The sequence below is a fragment of the Camellia sinensis genome, chromosome 6, assembly GCF_055761805.1.
Source record: "Camellia sinensis isolate YWXY chromosome 6, ASM5576180v1, whole genome shotgun sequence".
NCBI classification, from domain to species: domain Eukaryota; kingdom Viridiplantae; phylum Streptophyta; class Magnoliopsida; order Ericales; family Theaceae; genus Camellia; species Camellia sinensis.
Genome location: NC_138966.1, coordinates 200,248,347 through 200,268,289, shown reverse-complemented (window position 1 = coordinate 200,268,289; position 19,943 = coordinate 200,248,347). Strand labels below are relative to the sequence as shown.

The 19,943-nt window shown below is 39.4% G+C and overlaps 1 protein-coding gene across 1 annotated transcript; it reads left to right on the top strand.

The window, feature by feature from the left end:
• Positions 1–15,470: 15,470 nt before the first annotated feature.
• On the top strand, positions 15,471–16,100 carry LOC145793995 (uncharacterized). The gene has a single exon (XM_082876914.1). The coding sequence runs from the start codon at positions 15,471–15,473 to the stop codon at positions 16,098–16,100; it is 630 nt and encodes a 209-aa protein (XP_082733040.1).
• The last annotated feature ends 3,843 nt before the right edge of the window (positions 16,101–19,943 follow it).

Below are 19,943 nucleotides of genomic sequence, written 5' to 3'. Positions count from 1 at the left end.
AACCTACTCCACTAAACCTAACCCACTACACCACTACCACCTCCACTTCACCTACTCCTTACCTACTACACACTCACCCTCTTCTATATATAGGAATCATGAATCATTGTAATAAATATCAATATAAATCAATCAATAATACAATTCTCTATTTCTCTTTATACATTAAATTTCTACATGGTATCAGAGCAAGGTTAAGCACTTAGTATTTTTCGTTTCACCGGCGGGCGGCAACCTCGCCTTGGCCGCCCGCCGGACCTTAACCTATTCCGCTTATTTTCTACACATACCTTCCCATCACTACCTAAATCCTCTCTCTTGAGGCCAATGTGAATTCCTTTTCTTCATAATCTGCACTAACTGTGGCATCTTTTCCTGGGGCAAACCCTGCAACCCAACACTCAATCTATGCTTCTCCTCCATGCTCATTTGCCTCTTGTTAGGATCTTTCGCCTTCGGCTTTGGTTTGGTCTTCGCCACAGCCTTGAGCTTCACTGCAGCTTTCAGCTTCACGGCAGCCTTCGGTTTCACAGCAGCTTTTGGCTTCGCAGCTGGCTTGGCCTTTGCCGCTGGCTTGGGCTTCACAGCGGCTTTAGCTTTTGGCGCAGCAGCTTTTGTCTTAGCCGGAGCCTTCTTTTCCTTTTTCGCTTTTACAGCCTTCGGCTTTGCAGCAGCCTTCGGCTTTGCTTCCCTCTGGTGGCTCCCCAGGTTCCACCTGAGCTGCATGATTCATTTATAGCTGCAATTGATAAGGGAAGTATTAGAACAATGCCCAATAGAAGTATGCCAACTGCTCCTTACCCTACTCCTGGAGCACTATTAATAGGTGATGCTTTCAACATGCGTCATCCTTTAACTGGTGGAGGAATGACTGGAGCCCTGTATAAGGTGTTTTGTGCATCTCCTGATCAAGCAAGGAAGGAAATGCGTGAAGCATGTTTTGATTATTTGAGCCTTGGAGGTGTGTGTTCAACAGGACCAGTGGCTTTACTCTCTGGTCTAAATCCTAGCCCATTGAGCTTGATACTCCATTTCTTTGCTATAGCCATATATGGTGTTGGCCGTCTCTTGCTACCATTTCCTTCCCCTAAGCGCCTGTGGATAGCAGCTAGATTATTTTTGGGTGCATCGGCTATCATTTTTCCCCTCTTTCTCTCACATGGGCTTGTCCCCTCTCTCTCTTCCGTTTGATTTCAAAATCCATTATTTTTATTTATTTTCTCCAAACCACTTTCCTTATTTCCCCCATCTTTCATTTTGATTTCAAATATATTTTTATTATTTCTTTCTTTATTTTTCTTTCACATTATTTTTTAATCTTTTTCAAATTCCATTCATACCATATAGCTTTGCACACCAAACCATCTTTTATTCATCTCAGGGATCAACCCCGATCACAATTTTAACAAAAAAAAAAAAAAAAAAACAACCACAACAACACAAACCACAACACCACAAGATTTGTTTTCTTTTCTGCAGACGGCCACCCACCGACCTCACTTTTTTCGCCTATTCCGCCGGTCTTTTCTTCTTGCCTCCGTCCTGGGCGGCCCTTGACGGTGTTGCCTCCGTGTTTCCCACTCCACTGGGCACGATCACTCCACCCTGCTCCTCCACTATAGCATATGGCGGACCTCCAAATCGGAACATAACGGTGGCCTTCCGCTTCAGCTCCTTATTTTCCGCCTTTAGCACACTTATCTCTGCTCGCGCATCCTTATACATGCGTTGGAGCAGAGCCAGTTGGGCGTTTAACTGCTGCACCTCATTTGTCCTACTCTGCAGCCGGTGCGACAAGTTTGTGACCGCAGTCATAGTTTCAACACAGGACTTCAATGTATACTGATTGGCTTCAATATCCGTTTGCACTGCCATTTTTTGCTCCACCGACCGCATCGGAAAGTTCAACGGAGCAAAACCAGAGGTGTTTGGTTGAGGTTCACAGGCCACCGCACCAGTTATCTCTCTTGTTGACTCGTTGAGGTCGGGAAAGAGAGTGAGCAGACCACGGGAAGAAGAGGCTATGTTCTGGGTAGCTGAACGGGAAGAAGAAGCCATGTTTTTGGGTTGCTGAGTGTTTCAGAGAAGGGTTGGTTACAGAATGTTACAGAGAACGAAGAGGTTTCAACTGGTTTGTTATGCTTCCAAGCCTCAGACTTCGCTTTGGTTTATAAAGACAGAGACGACGAGGCCGACACGCGCTCTGTCAATCACGTGCATCGCCGCGTGTCAGGCGCCCCTTTTGATGGCTCGACGCTTTCTGTCGGGCACGTCTTTTGATGAAGTGGGCGCGCCTTTTGATGGCACGCCTTTTGATGGCACGCCTTTTTATGGATTGGGCACGCCTTTTGATGGCACGCCTTTTGAAAGATTGGGCACACCTTTTGAGGGTGCGACTTTTTAAGGGTCCGACAAGACTCTGTAAACTGTCCCGACATTGATTCCGGTTAGCTCCTTCATGGGTCCGACAAGACTCTGTAAACTGTCCCGACATTGATTCCGGTTAGCTCCTTCATGGGTCCGACAAGACTCTGTAAACTGTCCCGACATTGATTCCAGTTAGTTTCTACAAGGGTCCAGCAAGACTCCGTAAACTGTCACCACAACTGTCACAACATTGTCTGCTACAACGGTCCGACATGACCCCATAAACTGTCTTCTACATCGGTCTGACACCGCCATCCAGTGTCCTCTACACCGTTATGACACCACCATACAGTGTCCTCTACATGGTTATGACACCCCCATACAGTGTCCTCTACAACGTTATGACACCACCATCCAGTGTCTTCACCAATGGTCTGACACGACCATACAGTGTCTCTTATCCTCTTTTATTTTTATGTATTTTCTTGTTTTGTTACTCTCTCCAAACTCAAGTTGGTTAGTTCCTATCCCCCTTGAGTTTGCGGGGGCTGTTAAAATCCACCTACTCTCCACCTACTTCACCCACTTAAACCTACTCCACTAAACCTAACCCACTACACCACTACCACCTCCACTTCACCTACTCCTTACCTACTACACACTCACCCTCTTCTATATATAGGAATCATGAATCATTGTAATAGATATCAATATAAATCAATCAATAATACAATTCTCTATTTCTCTTTATACATTAAATTTCTACAGTATGTTAAATTTGTCAATTGTTAACTTGTGTTAACTTGTTTGTTATCTGCAGCGAGCGTTTTAGCTAGCGAATGAGAGCGTTTTTTTGGTCTTACCGGTTGATTGGTCAACGGCAGTTTTTTTTATTTTTTATTTGCTGGGATTTTTTTTTGGATTCGAAATTTAATTTTGGGCTTGAAATTTTTGATTAAACTAAATTATTTATTTATTTTATTTATTATATACATATATATATTTAACACACCCCTTAATACATCTATTGTACCACTATTCATTCACTATTCACTCACTAAATTAACAAACTCTTAACACATATTTTTTTGTCTCACTTTTAATATTTTTTGTTATATAACATGCACTTTAACACATAATTTTGACACATCTATTATGAATGCCCTAAGATTCAAAATAAATTAATCAAAATATAACTCTTTAACCTTCTATTCAAAAAAGCCATAATAATATAGGTTTGGCTCCTGTTAGCTTGTGGTGGTCCTATTGATATAGGTTTGGCTACTGTTTGCTGATGGTGGTCCCGTTTCTGGCCCTCCTCAATTTCAAATGATTTGTCTATCGAATTTATTGTTGTTTGAATAGTCGTTTGGGAAGGAAGTTTTGAGTTTTTTTTTATTAAAAGATAAATTAGTTACAAAATCAAAAAAATAAATTCAAACAAAATATCACATCAAATCTCATAATAATTTCATTTTTTCTCTCACAAACATTACATCCAATCATAAAAAAATTTAACTATTTTTCTAAACACACACAAAAAAAATTCTCTAATAATATCCTACAACTAAAAATATTACAAAAAAATTCACTTTCCAAACATCCACTAAATTTGTGTCAATCGAACAATTTTTTGGACGATTTGCTAGACAATTGATTTTATTCTTGTCCATCGTGATTATCACCTTATCATTCAGACAATTGGTATGAATAAATTCCGACAATTAGAACAACACTAAATTCAGTAAATTTAGCATTGTTGTTAATTTAAATCGTTTAATGTGTAAAATTTATTAAGTAAATTATTTAAAAAAAATCACATTAATTCAATATAATAGCTTTTTCTTTTTGTCAAAGGTAGAATGTTAGTGGAGTTAGTGGAGTTAGATTACAATTTAAAGAAGCCGATGCTGATCTATTAGTTCGAATCTCAGATCTTCTACTTACCGCACCTTAAGACGTGATTACATGTCAGTGAGTTACAAAGACCTCGACAGATATAATACCAACTTGATCAAATAATATTTGTATTAGAAATAAGTATAATTTTTAAAACAAATTATTAATATAAATATAATCTAATTAAATAATTATTAATATCTGATTAATTTATTTTTTATAAAAATAATTTTTCCGACCAATTTTACATATTGAACTATTTTAATTGTGGACATAGGACGATTAGATGACAAATTAACGGGTCAGGACAAGAGGCATGGGAGATGATTATGTATATGTGTCCGTCGGAAAAATGAATAAATATTGTAGCGTTTGGTTTTGATCGAAAGGTGAATGGTGGTGATTAAGATGATAACGCTTATCCAAAGGCGGGAATTCTGCCACCGTGATGATAGGGATGTAAAACTTTGATGCGATTGCACATATATGTTACGATAGAGGATCATAACTACCGACAGTAAGATAACAAGAAGGATTCTTGACCTCTGATCATGGACTCTTGTAATCAAAAAAATTAGGGCAAATTACATATACACCCCTCGAGGTTTGGCTAAATTATAGATACCCCCTGAGGTTTGAGAAATTACGAATTCTCCCCTGAATGCTATATTTGCATAAGAAATTAGGGGGTAATTTGTTATGAAATATAAACCTCATGGGGTAAATTGTTATGAAAATACAAACTTCAGGGGGCGGGATGTAATTTCCGAAACCTCAGGGGTATCTGTAATTTAACCAAACCTCGAGGGGTGTATATGTAATTTGCCCAAAAAATTAATAGATAAAGTTTTTTGGTTGTTTTGAGAACTATTTTAGTTATTTTTTTTAATATTTTAAAAAAGATATGTAAAAATATTTAAAAAATTAAATTAAATTTTTTGGTAGTGATTTTTTTTAATTTTTTAATTATTTTAGGATCAATTTGAAAATAGAATATTTTAATAATATTTTAATTTTTTAGTTAAATTATGAGGTGAAAAAAAATTAATTTTTAAATTTTTACGAAAAAACATACAAAAGTAGAAAGCAAATAAAAAATCTATGACTTTTTTATATAATTTGTTGACTTTTTAACTTATTTAATTTTTTTGATTATTATAAGGAGTTCCCAAAGTTAGCAAGTATTTTTTATTTTTCATTCATTTTTTATAATTTTTTTTAACTTCGTAGTATTATTGAAAATATAACTAAAATTATTTTTGTAATTAAATTAGGAATGATAATCCCATTAAAATATTAATGATGATGGCAAATTTTGGAAAACAATTGGGAGTGGGAAGCCATGGCAACCTTCAAGTGGACTTTTCAACCATAAGAGTGCGATAATGATGCCTCGACAACTCTCTGCTTTAGAAAATTAACACTTGTCAAAAAAACATATTGCAACATTAGAAATGCCGAAGTTTATTTATTGAGGAAAAAGGACAGCTTATTTATTGAGAAAATGAAATGTTATGGCACAAAAATTATGGAAAAATTACCTGATGGGAGAAAGTGAAAACATAATTTATTAAAAGATTGGGAGTCTAATTTTTGCTGTGATTTTATTATACAAAAATTATATCTTTTATGTATGTATAATTATTTCAAATCTTCTACACTGATTTTTAATTTTCTCAAAAATTACTAGTTGCTCTGAGGATAATACCTCTTACCCTGTTTTATTAATGAATCTTTTTAATGTGTCATGCAGTCACAAGACTCTTTAGTAATGAATTTTTTTTTTAGAGGGAATTTTTTTTTTCCCCAATATGATATGATCAACCTATAAAGTTTTTTCTATCATATTATTCAATAATGTAGATAATATTTTATTAAATCATAGAGAATCATGTTGTCTAACCAGGAGCGAAGACACGTTGGGACCACGAGGGTCACGTGCCCCCCTCAAATTTTGAAAATTGCCTTTCTACATCCATTTGAAAAATAATTAATTTTTAAAATTCAAAATATGTCATAATTTTTGATATCTCATCTTCTATTTTGTTTTATTTTTATTTTTATTTTATATATTTATATATATTTGACAAAATCTTTGCAAAACCAATAGGGTTAATCTATTAGTCAAAATTCTTACATTTTCATTATGAGGTTAGAGGTTCAAATATCTCAATCTGGTTATTGATTGTATTTTTCATGTTATTTATTTATGATTTCTCTCTCTTATTTTTGAAAATATTTATTTATATTAATTATATGGTGTATTGATTTTCATTATGATTATAATTCATTAGTTTCATTATAACATGATTCATTAATTAAAATAAAATACAAATTCTTGCAATTTGTCACTCTAAATATTTAATTTTGCTAAAATATTTTCTTTTAAATTCTATATTATTTCTCTCTTTTCTCTCATGTCTTTCTCTTCCACTTTCTTTTTTCTTTGGGTGTTTTTTGATGTAATTTTGTCATTCTCATTTTTAATAATATTATGTAATCGCATCTTAAATTTCAATGATCATCATGTTCACAAAACTAAAATAGCAAATCATATTAATAATAAATAAACAATCAATCAAAAATAAAAAACATAAAACAAAAAATCTAACTAACTTGAACATAACTTCAAAATTTTAAATATGAAACTATGTTCATTTTTAGTTATTTTACTCTCAATTAAGAATCAAAATTATACATCACTATAATCTTAATTTAATATTATCCCTCCCAAGGCAAAATCATCACTCCACTACTGTGTCTAACCATGTCAATTTTCACATGACACCTAACAAAGAAAAGAGGAAAAAGATAAAAAGGACCAAAAAAAAAAGAAAAATAAAATAAAAAGGAAAGTAAAGTAAACAAAACACACTTTCATGGGACAAGTGGGTCCACTATGCCTTTCAATCTTTCTTGTTTTTTTCGAGAGTCAATACTCAATATTTCAATTTTTGATAAGCCTTGAAAGTTACTTGTAGTATTTTGAGCCATGAAATTGGAGGGGCCATGAAATTGGAGGGACCACAAGCTGTAATGTGATGGAGTCGGCCGACCCTAGTGAGATAAAAATAAAAAATAAATATAAATATATCTTTTGAGATTTATTTAAAATAAAAAATAATATACAAGTTTATATTTTAGATTTAGTGATATGTCAATAAAATAATTGATTAATAATTAAAAAATAAATGAGAAAGAGATAGAGTTGACTTAGATATTCAATAGAGGGTCACTTCAGTGAGTTTTGATTGTAAGTTTAATTTTTACACTTAAATAGCAATACTCATTTAAATCAATTAAAAAATTGCAATAATGTCAGAAAAACATTTTAATTAACAATTTGGTCACGTGTATTTCGCCGCTTCAACAGCCGGACTAGACTAGGATGGTTATGGGGCCCATCCATAGCGTGTTGGGTGATGATTTGGGGGGCGGCTTGATAGTGCAAGCGGTTTAGTAATCCTCCTTAGTAGGGGGATTAGCTTGGCGGGATAAAGCGTGTGATTAGGAAAATAATAAGCGAATTTAGTTTATCCGGTCGTTTGCCTGGACGTCCAGAGCAGTGCATTTTTTTATTTTTTATTTTTTGCAATTGCAACCTGTTATTTTAAAAAATAAAATTTTTATATTTGTTTTAGATATTTTTTTAATATAGAAATTATTTTTTTTTTGATTTTTTATAAAAATAATTTAACAATGGTGTTAGACCAGACTTGGTGCAACCCTGGATTAGGATCGTCTGAGATGTATTAGGGCCGAGCTAAGACTTCACGGAGCATGATGTCAGACCGAGTTTGACCCACCCGGATTATGATGTTGGGCTAGACTTGGCCGAACAAGCTCACAGCGGGGGCCGAGCTGTAAACGGTTCGGACTGTAATTGTGAAGACAGACGGTCCATGAGACCTCAGTGCATAGCCGAGATGCCGAACAACGTGCCCGACTTCGGTCAGCGCTGATAGGTCGGTTTTGTTCGGCTCAACATTAAGCAGTCCGATGTGATGTTTATGTTTTAACCAAGTAATAGCTCGGTTCAATATTCCACATGGACCAATGACGAGAAGAGGAGAATCCACTCCTGGTATGCATAAATACCATTTGGCGGTGCGACAAACGCTGTTTGGTGGTTTCGGTCTCTACACGTGTAAGAAAAGTAGAAAGGAACACAGCCGCCCGTCCAAGAAGGATAACAAAGGTAGTGCACCCACAATCTCTGAAGCTGTATGGTCAGCCTTGAAAAAGAGGAAGAGGCACACGTTGAAGGTAAGCAACCTAAAGTAATCTTGAATTCTCTCTCTCTCTCCTTCTAGAGTGCCTCTGCCTTCTCTCTTCTCCTAGAAAGCTAACTTAACCGTCGGAGGGTTTTATGGCAAACCCACCCGTCGGATAGCTCACCTTTGTTTTGCTCACAGTGCGATAGAGTCTTAACGGAGTGAGATGAGCTTGGTAGCAAGGAGATACGAAGCAAGGCAAATATTTCTCCCCCGTACAATTGGCGCCGTCTGTGGAAAATCCTTTAACAGATAAACCTTGTCCTACTAGCCTTGTTGACTGTCTTCCATGGCGAACATCGATGAAACACTACTGTCCGTCATCAATAGAATCACTCCAGAGTCAGTCCGGAGAAGAGATGGCCCCCCTGCTATTCCGACTATGGCGGGCCTGAATACCTCCTCAAGAGGACAGCCTAGGGACGTGCGAGACAAATGTGCGAGGAGTACTAACCATTCAAAGAGTCCTGAAGGTCACCGATGATAAGGAAAATCACATATTCAGCGCCTGAAGCACAAACTCAGGGACCAGGACGCCCTAATTCAGAAGATGGCGGCTGAGATGGCGACGTTGAAACGACAAATCAAAAGAAAGGGTGTTGTTAGAGTGGGTGACCACAGTGAGCGTAACCAATCTCATCGCTTCGACAGTCATCACCAACGAGGGACACCCTCACTCTCCATTACCAAAAGCTACGGAGTTGGCGATTCCGACCCACTGGTGAAGAGGTCCCACACGCATGACAGCAGCTACCGTCTCTCGCGTCCGTCGACGACATCGAGATACTCTTACTCCGTCTATTCGGAGGACTTAAGGGATGTGCTGAAGGAGCGAGCACGCCGCAGAAAGGCCCAAAGAGTGCCGGTGTTGCAAAGGCTGAGCCCTCAAATTCGTTACAGTGAAAAGGTGGCCATGCCACTGCCTAAAGTGGTGGTTCCAGCACCAGTGGACAGAGACTTGGCACGACTCACCACCCCCCTCCAGAGATAGAAAGCACACCCCTCTCCACTAGATTCCATCAACCGAAGTTCATGCTGTATGATGGGAAGACGGATCTGTACATGCATGTTAGTCATTACCGACAAGTAATGGTGGGCCATCGTCGTAACGACGCCTTGATGTGTCTAATATTCCCGGCGAGTTTGGGAGAACTAGGGATAAAATGGTTCGAAAGGCTCCCGAAGGGGAGTATCGAGGGGTGGCAACAGCTAACGGAAGCCTTTGTCACTAGATTCAAGACCAACACTCGAAAGCCCAAAGAGGTCGACCACCTCCTGGGCATCAAGATGGAGTCAGATGATTCTTTAAAGGCACACAATGCCAAGTATTGGGAGACTTACAACGAGATCCTGCATTACCCCACTAATTTGGCAGTCGCCCAATACAAGCAAGGTTTGCCAGTCAGACATAGACTGCAAGATTCGCTCACGATGCACCAGCTCATAACCATGGAATCATTGATGCAGTGAATAAATGAACACATCCAAGTTGAGGATGATGCCGTCGCTGCCACCACCATAACCGAGAAGGAAAACTTGGTTGCGGCGAACAGACGTGTGGCTGGGAAGGTTCACTCGGTGGGGCCGGTGGATTACTGCCCTAATAACTAAGCTAGAGAACAACATCACAGTACTATCCGCAACGACAGAAACAAAGGCCGTGTGAATGACCGGGCTAACGCTCCTCGTAACGAAGAGGAAGGTGCCAAGAGAAAGTTGAAGGCATGAACCGACATCACCACAGTCTTTAAGATCCCAATTTATCGTATCCTCAGTGAAATTCGATGCAAACCATACATCCGTTGGCCAGCAAAATTGGGAGATACACAAAGGGGCTTCAACTCAAGGTACTGCTGCACCTTCCATGAAGAGAGGGCGCACCGAACAGAGGACTGCGTACCGTTGAAACAACACTTAGAAGAGTTAGTTGTGGCTGGGCACTTAGACTAGTACATAGATGGAGGCATGAGGGCCGCTTCGCAAGGACAAGCCAAACCAAATGGCCTTGCTGCCTTGGACGCAGCACCCCAATGAGTGATCAATGTTATTCACGGTATCATCGAGCTTGCGTGAGTTTGCGAACTCAGGGAGATGATCAAGAAGGCCGAGCATATAAGGGAAGTGCTCTCTGTTTAGCCCGCCGTAAAGAAAGGGAAGACTGAGATACAAGGCATCATGACATTTTCCAGCAAAGACTTGGAGAGAATTCAAATCCCACACAACGATGCCTTGGTAATAATGCTTCGTGTCAAGAATTTTGACATCAAGGGAATTTTGATCAACCAGGGCAGTTTGGTCGAGATCATGTACTATGACGTATTCAGGCAGATGAAATTGGAGGACAAGGACTTGGCCCCGCAACGTCTCCTTTGGTTGGCTTTAACTCACAGCTGAAATGGCAGATCGGGAAGATCATTTTCCAGTCAAAGCTGGGACAGTAACAAAGCAGATAGAGTTCTAGGTACTATAGCTCGACTTTTTCGCACTCCCTTTCGAAAGGTCGAAATAAGCCCCACAGTTCAGACTCCCGCGGTTCTGAATCTATTCTCACAAGTGTAATTCAAATTGATAAACACCAAAGAGTTCAAATCCGACAAATCTTTTGAAAAATTAATTTTGGATAAAAAATGTCAAAAATATACTTTTCCAGATACAGAGTCGCCACCTAAATATTTTTGAGAAATTTAGGAAACTCATGACTCGTGCCAAAGACCACATGTCCATCATCACCAAGATTGTCTCGGCTCAGGAACTTAGGTACGAGAGGGGAAGGTCATGAATACATTTGAGCACCCCCGTTTGCCCAATCAAAGATCGGCCTCTACTAATCATGATATGATTTTTATGTACATTATATGCTATTATTATGGTTATTAGGCTAGCATTACTATGTGATGCGCACACATAAGTATAGACTAATTTTGCTCAAATTAGAACATTCGATTCATGTTTGTTTTGAAAATCGTTTCAAAATATGTACCACTTGAAAAAGTGATTGTATATGAACATTACTCAAATTATTCCAATTCGAGCAACAAGCCTTCATCCACAAGCATTCAAGCAGTTTAGCACTTAAACAATTATCCTCATGGCAAGCATGCCAAACATGGCAACATCAACATTCATGTAATATGCTAAAGCGAGTAAAGGCTCACCTAGTACTTCAAGCCAAAAGAAAGATGACAAAATTAGAATAATGCATGACCCTAACTATGCAATATGACTAATGCAACACATGCTATTTGCAATTAATAGGCTTGACTACCAATATGGTATATGAATCAATTAAATAACATGCAGTCTAAGCACGTATTCAAAGAAGTATTTAAACTAACAATGTAGTTAGAATGATGTACTGAGCCTCGGTGTGTGCAAGACAAATGAATGGATGCAAATGTGCAATATGCTAATTGAAACGTGATGCCCCTAATCTAACCATCAAAAGCGGATAAATAAAAAGGAGAAAGACATGGGGTTGGAAGACATACACATTATTATAACATTGCACTCTCGCGAAGGAGAATCCGAATAAATAAACTAGTTAAGCTAAACTACTTAACTAATTATTACAAAACTACTAATTAAACTAGTTAACTAATTAATTACAGCATGAATTAATTAACTAAATAACTAATCTAATTAAATAATTACAACGCTTTAATTAGCCACAACACAACTATGACTAACTAATTAATAATTAAACTAATTAACTAGTCCCGGGAACGAGGGAGGCCCAATGCATGCTCGGTTTCCACCTGAAGAACTTCCACTGTTTGCTTCTGAAAGCCTCTATTACACAACCTTTGCACTAGTTTTCCTCTTCCAGACCAACTCAGCTCTGCTTCACCAATACTCTGCTCAATTTTCATTGGTGGCCGGCAGGCCAAAAGTGGTGGCCGGCCGGCCATCAATATGCAGTTGCTGTCCAACACTGATGGCCTGCAGGCCAGGAACAGTGGCAACCGGCCACTGATGATGCACCATTTCTTGCTGCAACAAAGAGCAAAGAGAGCATATTCTCACAGGTTTTTTATACTGTGTATCTCTCCTTATCATCAAAACATGCTCAAATGAGTGATACACTTGGTTCAAAAACCATAAATCAAGCAATTTCATTGCATGATAGCTAAAGAACCAAGATGTACAAGTTAATAAATACGCAAACAAGACCCACAACCTTCACCCTATCATGCATGATCAAGGGTAATAGAGACCTAGGAAAGTTGGCGCATTTCATCACTTTGAGTATGAAATGTCCTAATTTTCTTTGTGTTCAATTAACGTCCGATTGAACACACCGAAACACAATCAAATTCTTATCTTTGCACAATTTTAGTTACTCATTTTAATTACCTTTTCATTCCAATTAAGTCCATTAGTGAGTTAAGTCCTCTAAAAGAGAAGGAAATGTCAAATGAGGAGTAGTTTAAGGCAAGAAAGGGATGTCATGCCGTTGATAATGAATCCCCAAAAGAGGGTTAAACCATTAAGTATGGACCTCAATCTCGAGCTTAAACAATCCTAAGGTTGACATAACTCTTAAAGCAAATAAAAAAACCAAGAAACGAGGGAGGTTGTAGAGGTTAAGCTTGCTGAAATTAAGTGAGAAAAGCACTAAAATATGCAATCAACTCAAACAAGTGGTGTCTAAAGGCCTAAAATACCAAACTTGTGAGGACACTTACACTAGAAGCATGCAAAACAAGACTCAAATACAACAACCAGCCAAAAACAGAGGCAAGACAGTTCAAAACAGAGGTTAAAACATGCTGGAATTAACTTATAAAATGCTAGAAAAATAAGCTAACACATAGAGCTAACTAGGCTAGCAAACATGGCATAAGGAGAGGAGGCTAACCCCTCCAAATTTAGACTTCAAAACATGATTTTTACCACTGAAATTACTCTGAAATTCAGTATTCAAAAGCCCCAAAAAAAGATGGTTTGAAAGTGGAAAACAAAGGTGGAAAGACCTTACAAATAAGGAAGAAAGATGGGTGAACCACCCCCTACCTTTAAATGGCTTACAACGACCAATTTCAGCCCACAAAAACAGAGTTTTTATAACCCAAAAACAGCCCAAAATCAGTGGGAAAAAGATAAGAAAACAACTATGCAAAGTAAGTTAAAAAGGAAAGTGTTATACCTCTTGAAAGGAAGACCAACTTTAGAAAATAATTCAAGCCAAAACCACCTTCTAGAGCTCCTAGAAGGCCTTAAGGAACCTCGGCTCAAAGATGGATCACTTTGGTTAAGGAGGTGTAAGCAAAAGTGTGGTGTATCTAAGCTACTATACAAAACTTGCAAGAGAGAGAGAGAGAATTTTTGCTCCAAAAATTCTAACCTTCAAAAATGGGAGAGGAGACTCCCTGTATATAGAAAAACATGCACTTGGCTGAGATATATCCCTCCATATACGTGTAGGGAGATGCAGCCAATTGTGGTAATAGCTGGCACAACTGTCAACAAAATATCTAAAAAAAAAAAAAACACTGATGGCCGGCAGGCCACCACCATTGGCCGGCAAAGCATAATTGGTGGCCGATAGTTTCAAACAGTGGCTAGCTGGCCACTAGGAATTGCAGGCTTGAAGGTTTTGGTCCAAAACAAGGCATAGAATGAACAGGGTTTAAAAGCTCAAAGACAAGGCATTTCACCGAGAACTTCGGGCACTTAAATGAGCACATGCAATCATAATCATCAAGTGCACAAGCGATGACATCCGAGTCTTGAGGACGGTCAAAAATGGGGTGCCTATAGGTATTAAAAGTCCTATCGACTTACAATCTGATCTTGGAGAGGGCTTGGCTACATGGCATGTAAGCAGTAGCATCGACTTATCACCAAGTCATGCGCTTTCCTTCTCCAAACGGGCAAATTGAAGAGGTCTAGGTGGACCAAATGATGGAAAAACAATGATTTGTCGTAGTGAATGGCAGCCGGGCCGCTAAAAGCTTTGTCCAAATGATAGAAGAGCCAGAAGGAAAAGAAGTCCTAAAAGATGTGGGGAAAAAAGTTGAAGAAAAATCGGTTGAAGACTTGGTGGAGGTTCGGATTGATGAGAATGATCTGAACCAATTCTTTCTCTTAGGCTCATCATTATCCAGCATTGAGCGGTTGGACTATGTCAACTTTCCAGTCTCCAATATTGAAGTTTTCATGTGGATGCCTTACGATATGCTTGGCATTGACCCAAGCTTCATTTGTTATCAGTTGAATGTCTTTCCCAACACTCTGACAATCATCCAGAGAACCCAACGCTCGGCTTTGCACCTTGCCGAAGTAATGGCGGAGGAGGTCAAAAACTTGCTGGAGGCTGGGGTAATTAAAGAAGTGCACTACCCCAAATGGATTTCTAACACAGTAGTGGTGCCGAAAAAAAAATGAAAAATGGCGAGTGTGCATTGATTACAAAATAGTCAACCGCGTCTGTCCCAAGGATAGCTTCTCCCTCCCAAGAATCGACTACTTGGTAGATCTTACCATTGGCAATCAAAGGTTTAGCTTCCTAGACGCATATCGTGGCTACCATCAAATCGCCATGTATGAACCAGACCGAGAGATCACTTTATTTACCACTCCAAGAAGCTTACTGCTATAAGGTCATGCCATTTGGTCTTAAAAATGATGAGGTAACTTTTCAAAGGATGATGACCAAAATGTTCACCCATCTTCTTGGCCGTACTATGGAGGCCTATATTAATGATATGGTAGTAAAGAGCAAAGAGAAATCCCAACACCTTGCCGACTTAGCAGAGATGTTCGTTGTACTCAAACACCACAAGCTATGCTTGAATGCCTCCAAGTGTGCTTTCGGAGTGGGAACTGGAAATCACCCACCGAGGAATCGAAATCGACCCTTCACAGATCAAGGAAATTCAAGAGTTTGAATGACCAAATTTCACAAAGGACGCGCAACATCTTGTCGAAATGGTAGTCGCGCTGAACATATTTATTAACCGGTCATCAGATCGTTGCAGGCCCTTTTTTAAGACTTTGAAAGCCAAGTTTTTTTGGGACGCGGAGTGTGACCACGCTTTGGCAGACCTCAAGGCATATCTCTTTTTCGCCCCTATCCTGGTCACTCCACAGCCAGGCGAAGAGCTCTACCTGTACTTGGCTATATCACAGTATGCAGTAAGCGCGGTGCTTGTCCAGGCTGAGGGAATTCAACATCTCCTTATCTTCTATGTTAGCAAAACACTACTTCCAGCCGAATCAAGGTATCTGCCGTTAGAGAAGTTGGCCCTAGCTCTTGTGATGGCCTCTAGGAAGTTGGCAAACTATTTCCATGCCCATACAATAGTGCTACTGATCGAATTTTCCCTCAAGGTGCTCTTTGAGAAAGCGAATTTCACGGGTAGAATTTTGAAATGGGCAGTAGAGCTGGGGCAGTACGACATCAAGTTCCATCCGTGCATAGCTATCAAAGCTCAAGCCCTTGCCGACTTTGTAGCAGAATTTGCCCTTGGCACTCACCTTGTTTGTTCTATTGATTTGGCTAGTGCGAACTTAGCACAACCTACAGTTTCAATGACAAAAAAAAGGGGTGAGGAATAACCAATAGAACGACAAGATAATACCGGGCTAGCAGAGGAGAAGCCGGCCAATTTGCCGAATGACAAGTTGGGTGAAAATGCAGGAAAGCATATGGCCGAACTGACCAGTACCTCGGACTTAAGAAACTCTCAAAACCCCTTCAACTACTAGAAATTGTTCATTGGTGAGATGTAGAAGCTCTTCGTAGATGGGGCTTCCAACAGACATGGCGCCAGGCTGGGGGTAGTGTTGACCTCGCCAGATGGACTGACCATTAAGTACGCAATCATGCTTGGATTCCCAGTGTCCAACAATGAGGCAGAATACGAAGCCCTTCTTGTCAGCCTGAAGAGCACTCTACGAATGAAGGCATCAGAGCTCATGGTATTCAACGACTCCAAACCGGTCGTTAATCAGGTCTTTGGAAAGTATGAGGCCAAGGATGAAAGGATAACCAAGTATCAAGTGTTGGTACACGCTGCTACGATAAGAATGGAACAAATCAACCACGAAGAGAATAGTCAAGCTGACGAATTGGCCGGCCTAGTGTCTATGCAAACCACCTTTCCAAATCCTTTGATGATTGAATTCTTGCCCCAACCATGCATCAAAGAACTAGAGAGGTGCCCGAGGTACTCTACGCCGACTTAGGACCATCTTGGATGGATCCAATCATCACCTTCCTGAAAGATCGAGTCCTGCCCACTGAGAAGAAAGAAGCCAACAAGATAAGAACCAAGTCTGAGTGGTTTTGGCTCTCTCCATCCGACGCCTTATACAAGAAGTCCTTCACTAGATCATACCTAAAATGTGTCCACCCCAGCAAGGTTGAAGCTTTCCTCTTTGAAATTCACAAAAAATGTGTGGTAGCCACATTGGTGGCAGATCACTAGCATACTAAGCCATTTCTCAAGGCTATTAGTGGCCGTGCATGTAGGCTGACGCACAAAAATATGTTTGCAAATGCGAGAAATGCCAAAAATTCGCTCACTAAATCCACTAGCTAGCTAGAGAGTTACTCCCCCCGACTAGCCCATGGCCATTTGCACTTTGGGGGTTGGACGTTGTGGGACCGCTCCCAACGACTTTGGGCAACCACAAGTTCTTCATCGCCGTTATTAATTATTTCACCAAATAGGTGGAAGCTGAACCGTTGTCACCATCAAGGAGAAAGATGTAAAAAAGTTCATCTGACAGAATGTCATCACTCGATTTGGTGTCCTAAGGGCCCTTATCTCGAATAACGGCACGAAATTTGATGGAAACTTTTCCGTGGATTTTGCGAAGAGTTGAAGATTGAGTTCTACAATTCCACACCGGCCTACCCTCAGTCAAATGGTCAAGCTAAGGTTTCAAACAAGATTATCTTGGACGAGTTGAAAAAACGGCTGGAGAAGGCCAAAGAGAGGTGGGCTGAAGAACTCCCTAACGTACTTTGAGCATACCGAACTACCTCAAGGCGCTTGATCGGGAAAACTCCATTCGCCATGGCTTATGGTATGGAGGCAGTCATACCCCTGGAGATCAACATGCTAACCATCCGATCTAAAAACTTTGAGCCTGACTTGAATGGTGAAGCTATTGCCTTGGAGTTGGACCTGGCTGAAGAAAAAGGGGAACGAACACTAATCCACATTGCGGCCTATCAACAAGAGCTCTCCAAGAAATACAACAAAACTGTGCATCCACGTCTGTTCAAAGTTGGGGACTAGGTCTTGAGGAAGGTGATGGGCAACACACTGGTCCCTAGAGAAGGTAAATTAGGTGCAAATTGGGAAGGGTCGTACGAGATAGTAAGCCTAGTCGGCAAAAGGGCATACCATCTGGAAGACTTGGACAGCAAAGCCATACCAAGGCCATGGAATGCGGCCAACCTCAAGTTATTTTACTTTTGAAATGTAATCATTTTTCCTTTTTTATTTGAAACTTGGCCTTTTGTCACTATATGTAATATATGATGTGTAATGGAAAATAGCCACATCTTTATTTTGTATTATATGTTTTTGTATTAAAGTATTAAACTACTGAGTGCTAAGGGCAGTTCGGCCTTAGCTGCGATGGTCCACCGTGCAAAAAATTAGGGCACAAGATCGGGCTGACTTCACTAAAACCAAGCTGCCTTAGCCTGCTGTGGAAACAGTTCGCTTGTTCTGAGCTGATTTTGCTCACATTTGCCCAAGCTGATTGTAACACCAGCCTTTTCCTTAGCTGTTACTTTCATGATTAATCTGAATTATGCATTTATTTGTGCCTTATATGTCTATTATTATGCATTGTGTGTTAAATTGTAGAGTTATAAATTAATTACTGGACGAAGTGGATAGAGTTGATTCACCTTAATTAGATGAAGTAGTGCTTTAATAAATTAACTAGGTAAGTCAAATTATGAAACTCTAAGTTACTTACTTTAAGATAGGTAAGTTAGATAGGCAAATTAAATATCTAGATATATGTATATGTGACTCCAATTAGAAGGAAAGAGAGAGAGACATAATCTGAGAGAGTGAGAGAGTATTCTAAAGTTGAGCTTGGGTGAGTGATCAAGAAGAAGAATGAGAGGAAATGAGACAACTTCATCAATTAACACATTAAGGTAAAATTTCCTCCTAATTTCTTGCATGAGATTAATTTTCATCTTGAATTTATGGAGCTTTAGGAGTGGATGAGGGATTGAGTGGTGTAAGTTGAGCTAGAAACCCTAATGAGAGGGATTTTCCCATAACCTTGCATGTATTCCATAACCTTGCTCATTCCTATGGTTTTATATGAATTTTCTATGGTTTTGTTAAGACATGGAATTACCACGTGCATTCCCTCTTAAATCTTTAAGTGTTTATGAGATTAAGGGATTTGACGCATGATTTTTTAGCCCTATTCTTGGTAATTGTTTTCATACCATGTTTCTTAATTTTTGGTCCTTGATTTGAGTGAATTTGGGTTTGATTTTTGATGGTTTGAAGCTCCAAAAACAGTGCAAAAACTCGTTTCTGGAACACCCAGAACTGCACGTGCGGCAAGGGAGCTTGCACGTCCGGGAGTGCACTGGCGCACGTGCAGCAGGTAGGCCTGCACGTGCGGAAAACAAGGGAATGTTGGGGAACACTTTGCTTAAAAAGCACCTGATGGCGCATGTGCGACGCATGTTTGGAGAGGGTCCCGCAGTGCAGCCAAGGACCTCCGCACGTGCGGCTGTTTGGTGGTGTCAGTTCCACTTTTTTGTGTTATTTACCCCACTTTCGGACCTCCGTTAGCGTGTTTCACACCCATAGTTGAGGTCCATTTGTATGGTATGAGCATTTAACAAGAGTAAACTGTATTTTAACCAATCAATTCCCAAGTCATGGAATTAACTAGTTAGGTGTTTAGTAAATTAAGTGAACAACACTTATATTTGTTTGTGTAGGTCAAACACCTCGTTCTAGTCATCTGCAACACGGAACTAACTGTGAGTAACATTGTTATACAAATATGTTAAATTTCAATTACCTTATCTCTGCTTCAACTTTACGCATTACTCCGAAAGTTTCTTATGTTAATAAATGATAATTCTATCACTATTTTCATTGTTTACTCTGGCAATCCTGGCACCCTTTAAATGATTGCAGATTTGTCAGTTCCACTTTATGGAACTCTTGTTTAATATGGAGTTAGCTATCATAATTGATCTTCACTCTTCATGGTCGTCTGTTCGGTCTTCATGACCGCCTGTCCGGTCTTCATGACCGTCTGCTCGGTCTTCTAGACCACCTGTATTTCTTGCTTTTAGATATTCTACATGATATGTTATGCTTCTCAAATGTCATACGAATCTGCTCAGTATGTGTTTTATTTTACATTATCATTATCGTTCAGAATCTCTTATTA